Source organism: Perna viridis, chromosome 13 (assembly GCF_037379345.1).
Source record: "Perna viridis isolate PV_CMFRI_1.1 ecotype Kerala chromosome 13, ASM3737934v1, whole genome shotgun sequence".
In the NCBI taxonomy this organism is placed as follows: domain Eukaryota; kingdom Metazoa; phylum Mollusca; class Bivalvia; order Mytilida; family Mytilidae; genus Perna; species Perna viridis.
Window position 1 is genome coordinate 15,066,972 of NC_142457.1, and position 7,353 is coordinate 15,074,324.

Consider the following 7,353-nt stretch of genomic DNA (forward strand, 5'->3'; position numbering starts at 1 on the left):
TTCAAAGCTATTGGATTAGTATATGCTATTTTTTGTCTAAAAACAATTTATTGTTTTTTATCATGCATTCAAACAAAATATAAAAAAGAAGAGTAATATGTCCAAGAGTTGAGCCTGCAATTCAGTTTCATAATGGTCCCCATATTCCATCTTTGCCAAAATGTGCCTTTTTTGTAGTCGTCATTTATTTTCATAATCAATTAACAAATTTTATCATAATTTAATCTTTAATGACATACGATTAAGTTGCTTGACTAACAGTATAACAACGTACTTTTATTGAGTAAGAACATTTTCTCTGCGAAACTAATCTATTTTCATATTAACTGAGATATTGGTCTTAATTTTAAAGCAAGAGAGCTCTGTAATGAGCACAAATGCAAACTATTGAAGCTGTATCTGTTATAACGCTTCGAAACCGACTCAGGATTTCAAAATAAAATGCTTCCGTAAGTGATATCATGTAAGGCCCCAAAAAACTATTCAAGACTCAAGAATAATCTTCATGATAATTACCATGGCATATTTAACGTTTTTCAAATATTATATCATTAACTGCATTTCTATAATGTTGCATTTTGATTAAGGTAGAGTAGCCCTGACTCTCTATGTATTTCTTCAAATCATGTTCTCCATCACCGTGAATATGTATAAATTCTGCTGTAATCATTTTTATGTTTAATTTATTGAATGGTATAGTTTTCAACACCTGTAATTCTAACCCTTCAACATCCAAACTAAAGAAGTCCACGGTCGTTACATTTAAAGCAAGTAGTATTGAATATAATGGAAAGCACTGAACTTCCGTAGCTTTAAAGTTCGATTTAGTGTCCTCTATAATTCTACCACGTTGTGATGCCTGTATAAACTTCATCTGAAATCAAAACGATAATTCATGAGATATAACTTTTTTTTAAAGACTACCAGAAAAATCTCTCAATTGCAATTTTTCTTCAAATTATTTTTATATAATATCAATCATTACCACATGATATTAATTTCAAAATACTTACAACCACCTACACACAAGTCATTGTTACCATGCATTAATGACCATGATGACACTTGGCGCTTTTGATATGCAAATGCTCACTACCTTTTAACAACTACGAATTGACATCCGATTATATATATGTGAGTTCTCCCAGCTAGATCAACTTAACATGTATCTGTGTGTTTAAGTAGTAGTCTTTGTGAGAATCATGCATGATATGTAATATATGATAGACTCCCAAAAAGGCTACACAATTATATCTTTTAAAGGAAGTTGCTTTTTAGGCTATTTGATGAAAAAAGTAATTATTGGTCCCAATTTATCTGCTTTTAGGAGATAATCCACATCGAAAAACCAACAGTCTCTATTGTATTTTTGTGTCATTTTCAGAGTTATATCTAATAATTTTGAATTCTGCAGTACACTCTATAGATTGTGTTATTTCTTAAGAAATGAAGTTATATAAAAAGCCATATGTTAACTTCTGTCTACTTTAACATTTTAAACAAAATATCCAAAATAAAAAAATGTAGTATTTTAGCTTTGAATTACATTTTGCTTGATTCTTATCTGGAGTGCTACGTAATAGCTTCAATGTGCGGTATGTTTTCTTTTTTTTTTTTTTGTTCTGTCATTTACAAGTAAACATGTACAATGTTAAACTCGGAAACAAAGGTATTAAGCAATATGCTCCCTGGAAACGTTGAAGGCATGACTACTAACAATAAAGCCTCCTTGCTTGTATGGTAAGTATTACAACAATTTTAAAACTGAATAATGCAAGCTCCGAACAAGGTCTGACGTTCGAAATCCACTCTAGACGCTGCAGCCAACCCTCTCAGCAAATGGAAGAATCTTTCAAAGTCTAAAAAAAATTAATGATTTTAGGTGACATTATCCAAGTGTTAAATGATGTGAGGAAATGAACGTCTGCCGATGCGTAGAGTTTGTGCATAATTATGTATCTATTACCTTAACCGGATACGGATAAATACTTAAACAGGCATTGATCGTGAATGCCTTTCTGTGTTTTGTCTTCAGTAACTTATAAGTCTTAGGATCAGCTTCGATCAACAGGCCATTCCAATTCCTTGATCTTTCAAATAATAAAGTGTTAGAGGATGACTCGCCGTCAAAGGCTCCACATTCGACGTAAAATCCGAGTTCCTAAATAGAATGCATCTAAGTATAATGAACCTGTGTTTAAAGAAAATTCTAACAAGAGACATTTATTCCGTTCTACAGTTCTACAGTTGAAAAACTGAAAATGTCATTTTGTCAAACTACAGTACTCGTATTAAGTCAACGTCCAATTCTATGGTATATGAGGGTATTATTGGGAATGGGGGTTGTTATGGTATTTATGGGAAGTTTATACCATTTAAGATTTAAGTGCATAGTAAACGTGAGCAAAATAGAAAAAGGATCGAGAAACACTGTTTACCTTTTTTGTCTTTTTTTTGGAGTAGATGGGTTTAAGGACAATGGGCCACTGTTTACATGGAATTATCAGTCGATGCTTGATATAGGTCAAGGTTGATACGGCTTAACATACTCGTTTAAACTTGTCATGTTTATTTAGCATTTATTTTAACTATAGTACAAGAGCAGCCCGAGTGCGATATACAATATTTACTAAGGGGTTTTGATACAGAAAAAATAATATAGGGTTAAAACAATTAATTATAAGCAGCATGCACAAAAAATGTAAAACTATATTTGTATATATATATTGGATATTACATGTCAGAATATGTATTTCACATGCCGTATCAACTTTAGACCATATATCACATTAAATCTAAACATATGTATAAGATTGATTTATCTTCTCTAATTTTAAATAAAAATCTAAAAAAAAATTGTTTTTATCATAATGCATTCACAAACAAAACACCGAAGAAATGTAACTATTGTCAAAATGATTTTATTCATTTAGTGTTGTGAATATTAAACTTATCTTAAAGTAATACTTAAACCTGATATTTAAGTCTAGTATCCACGAAAGCAGCTTGACCCATTGATGGGTCAACTTCATCAGGTAAATTCAGATTGTAAGGTTCTTCGGATGGATTTTCTATCCAGTAATTTCTTATTAATCGAATTAGTCTTGGATCGTCCATTTGAACCTCTTCTTTATTTAATGTGTCCATTTCTTGTAAAAAGTTGTATGAGCTTTTGATTTGAGTTATTTTCATTAGCGGTCGCTCACTTTTGGTAACATAATGGGAAACGGGAAAGAACAGGAAAATAATAATTAAACTCAATAGCGCAACTACATTGATAACAGTCGTTTTTTTCATTATGTTTCTGAAAATGAAATTGTAAGTTATGATTATTATTTCAAGAGATATGTTTGATACAGTTGATTTATATTGACTGAAATCGCTATCAGTTGATTCTAACATGGATATATTGTGTGAAATATTTTTAAGAATAATCAAGTGAACCAATGTTCTAGCGGACCTCAAAAGAATGTAATCCAGGGACAACGAAAACATTGACATTGAAAACAGACAAACACGACAAAAGACATAAAATAACTAAAACAATACAACCAAAGTAACAAAAGTAAATGATCAACTAAGACGCCACTAAAAACTGGATGCATGGACCAGGTCCAGCGGTAGGATAAGCTTTTTTTAGAAGTTGTTTATGGAAAATCGGGGTAGACCAAAAAGGAAAGAAAAACTATGACAAGTGGAACAAATCAGTTGTCATGGTACAGATAGATAAACCGAAACGATGTATTATTTGCATTTAAAAATGCGATTTTTTACCTTCAATTCATTCAAATTATTTTTGTCAGTCATATTATCCTTTTTCTACAATTGTCAACTCGACAATGAAATAATTTTGTCCGACCTGCTAATCGTAAGCTAATTGGTTAAAACAGGGCGGACTTTTTTATGTATTCTTCCGAGACTTGCTTGGGGCAGTAATAAATAGTCAGGTCTACAAAGAGTAATCAATAGAAACTAGATTCGAACAGAAACTTAAGTCAAAAGAACGTATCCCAATGACAAAAAAGCAGCCAGGCAACAGGCACACACAACAAAAAACAACATGAAAAACAAAGAAAAACGAAAAAAAAAATAAATGTAAAATGAGTTAAAGGGAGTATAGACCATGTGCACCGGTAAGATAAGCGTCTTCTAATTTTCTAGAAACAACTGCCGATGCCAAATTCGAGTTCGATGAAAGAGAAAAAAACAACAAAAGATGAAATTATCTTCGGATTTCGTGGTGCAGAAGGAAACACATATGAAGTTAATAAAACTTATGTGGTAAAGTTTAAAACTCGTAGCAAGATAATCCTGTTCCATAAGCCGATTTTCATCTTTTTAGGGTATCAATTACGTTTAATGCTTTTGAGTCGTGATTTTAAGTGAGAATGGGGAAAAATAAAGGGTTGAAAGAAATCACATTCCGATATTAAAATGACAATTACCTTTTCAAGAAGAACTTTTGCATTTTTCAAGATCCACATTGCATTAAGTATCAAGTGTCGTGATAAGACTGAAGAACCTCTTTGACAACTTTTCAGTTGTAGTAATGGAATGATATATATTAAAATTGGGTTTTGTCGTATAATTCTGTAAAAGTTAGCGTAAAATTATTTGATTTCTTGTTTTATGTTGCTACAGGGTTGAAGTCATCACTACAGAAGCTTTATGGTCGTCATCATGAACTCGTGGAACGTTACGGTGTATCCATCTGTGCCATGAAAACTGATTTGTTCAACGTGTCCTTTCTACTTTCGACAACCCGGACTGGACTTTTTTATGAGCAACTCGGCGGATGTTTCAAGTCCGGGGTAGACAAAAGAGGAAAGAAAAACTATGATCCTTTGAATAAATCAGTTTTCATGGTGCAGATGGATACACCATGTGACAAAAATCGAAGAAAGATAAGAAGACATGGCCATCTCAACTACACATCACCTTAGATGCATGATAACCCCATATATGGTCTTCTACTTTTCATACAAAAACCTTATGGACATCATCATTCGAACTAAACACTAATTTTACTTTTCTACACCCCTTTTGCCAAACAAGTCTTGATATTCCTGTTTCTGAACCTACTTCATTATTATACATTTATTTGTGGCCATCATTTTGGATATTTGTTTCCGCAGACTCTTTAAACCAGTTTGTGTTCAAGTCCACGATTAATAAAGCTATCATTTCTTCCACAGCCGTCAACAAAGGTAAAGATGCAAGAGTAATCAAGGGAACCAAAAGAATTTAATCCAGGGACAAAGATTAGACATGGAAAACATACACACAAAATAAAGCACATGAACGCACACGAAATATAGTAACATAGTAAATAAGCAACTCGGACTCTACTAAAAACTGGGAGCATGGACCAGGTGCATCGATAGAGTAAGAGTCCTCTGCTTTTTCTAGAAACACCCACTGGGTTACTCATGAAAAGTCAAGTCCAGAATTGATGAAAGAGGAAAAGAAAACCATGACAAGTTTAACAAATTATTTTCCTTGGTGCAGAACATAGTAACGATCCACGTTGAAGTTCATGTTGAAGGTCATAAAACTTCTGTTGTGATGATTTCAATCGTGTAGCAACTTATCCCTGTTCAAGTACCCAAATTGTAAGAAGTCTAGCGCGATACAAAAAGTCCTTAAAAGAATGTTAATAATACGGAATGAAAAGTCATCGTGCTGGTCGTATAGTTTTGTCAATAGTTTTCATTTACCATCGATCGCTAATCGTTAAGATAAGAGGCTGACTTCACAGTATCTGTAGTGTCCTTTATTTCAATTTCAATTTGGGATAGATACAAAGTATCAAATCCCGAAAACGAGGATTATTTAACGATACTACATCATCTATACAGCGGAATATGAGATTTAAGGATCAAGCTATATCATGTTCATTCGTGTCGTTTTTGGCTTTGTCTGTTGGTACGACATGTTTGTCAAGTAAAATAGACAGTGTTTGATACATCGGGGCCTTTGAAAACTGATGTAGCATTGACATTCATTGACGTACTAAAAACTTTCACACGTTCCAAAATTAAAGACCTCAGAGCCTTTACCCATTCTAAAAGAGAATCAATGTCTTCTTGTTCTCGTTTTATCCATTTTCTTGCGCAGTTCTCCACGGAATCCAAAAACATTTAAAGTTGTAATTCCAATTTATGGAGCGTAGTTTGCGATACTAGGAGCTTTTTAAAAGGACATTACGGAGAGATTTGTTTTCGATGATGTTTAAATCGCCCACAATAACGTGACCGGAAGTAGCATATCTTAATTGAGAGTTTTGGCAAGAATAGTCAGGTGGTTTATCATTGGTGTCCTCAATCTCGAGGTCTTGCAATAACCTTTTATAATTGAAAATTTAGGATGCAATAGGTAAACATAGAAATATGAAATAATCTGTATTGATTTGTCTTTAGAATACAGGGAAATTTTGATCGTTACGTTTTGTGATGGAGAATGTTAGACAAATTTATTAATCACATGACTTTTCTTGCAAAAACTGTCATTTCAAATATGTTCAGACTACAATAACATTAAAACCTATGATTTTCAACTTGCCCATGTTCAGTTAAAATCCGACTCAAAAACATTTTGCATCGTTGTTATTCCAAGAAGATACCCAGATACTGACATGTAGTACTAGGTAGAGATTCCTCATACTTTGTAATATCAAAAGGTGATTTTAAATGCTGGAATATTTAATCGACAACACATATGTGTTTCTGTTGTTCCCGTCTGGTCTTTGTCCCTGGATAACACTCTTGTGTTTTTGGCTATATCTTGGTTACCTTGATAACTCAGGCATACGATTGTATGCGATTTTAAAACAGCAAATTTATTAGCTCGTTCACTTACCTCTAATTCATCCTCTACCTGGTATGTCTTAACCAGTTATCGGAATGTTCTGCTTCAAAACTACTGAAAGTACTGTATTGAGTACCCTCATCGTATTGTCATATGCTTGAATGTCCATTTTTACCCATTAATCGTTTGTGTTACATCCTACACTTCTTGTAAATTCATACATCATTAATTATTATAACTGATCTACAATAGCTAGATTCAAAAGTGTTCTGTATGTGGCAGATGTTGCAAAATCAAATATTATCCACAAAGTTGTGTTTTTCTGGGAAACAACAATTTAATAACAAGCTGCTACTGAACTTAAAATAATGACAACATTCCGACATCATTTTTTCACGAATTATTACTAATCATGTATTTTATCAAATTTACATAGCCCATTAGTAGTTTTATTAGAGGTTGTATATTGAAATTGTCATCTTTGTCATTAATGTCCACATCGAAGGTGTCAGAAAAGAAGTACATAAGTAAATGCGAAAACAAACG

The 7,353-nt window shown here is 32.8% G+C and overlaps 1 protein-coding gene across 2 annotated transcripts; it reads right to left on the minus strand.

Moving 5' to 3' along the window:
• Positions 1–497: 497 nt before the first annotated feature.
• Positions 498–7,036, minus strand: LOC148599707 (protein Star-like). Of its 2 annotated transcripts, none has more exons than XM_088559096.1 (4): positions 6,859–7,036; positions 2,974–3,149; positions 1,967–2,161; positions 498–874 (listed from the first exon to the last, which is right to left on the minus strand). In XM_088559096.1, the coding sequence occupies exons 2-4, from the start codon at positions 3,145–3,147 to the stop codon at positions 527–529; spliced, it is 717 nt and encodes a 238-aa protein (XP_088415222.1). In that variant the 5' UTR covers positions 3,148–3,149; positions 6,859–7,036; the 3' UTR covers positions 498–526. The 2 variants fall into 2 exon arrangements, with proteins under 2 accessions (XP_088415222.1, XP_088415221.1); XM_088559095.1 differs by having other exon boundaries at positions 2,974–3,304.
• Positions 7,037–7,353: the final 317 nt, after the last annotated feature.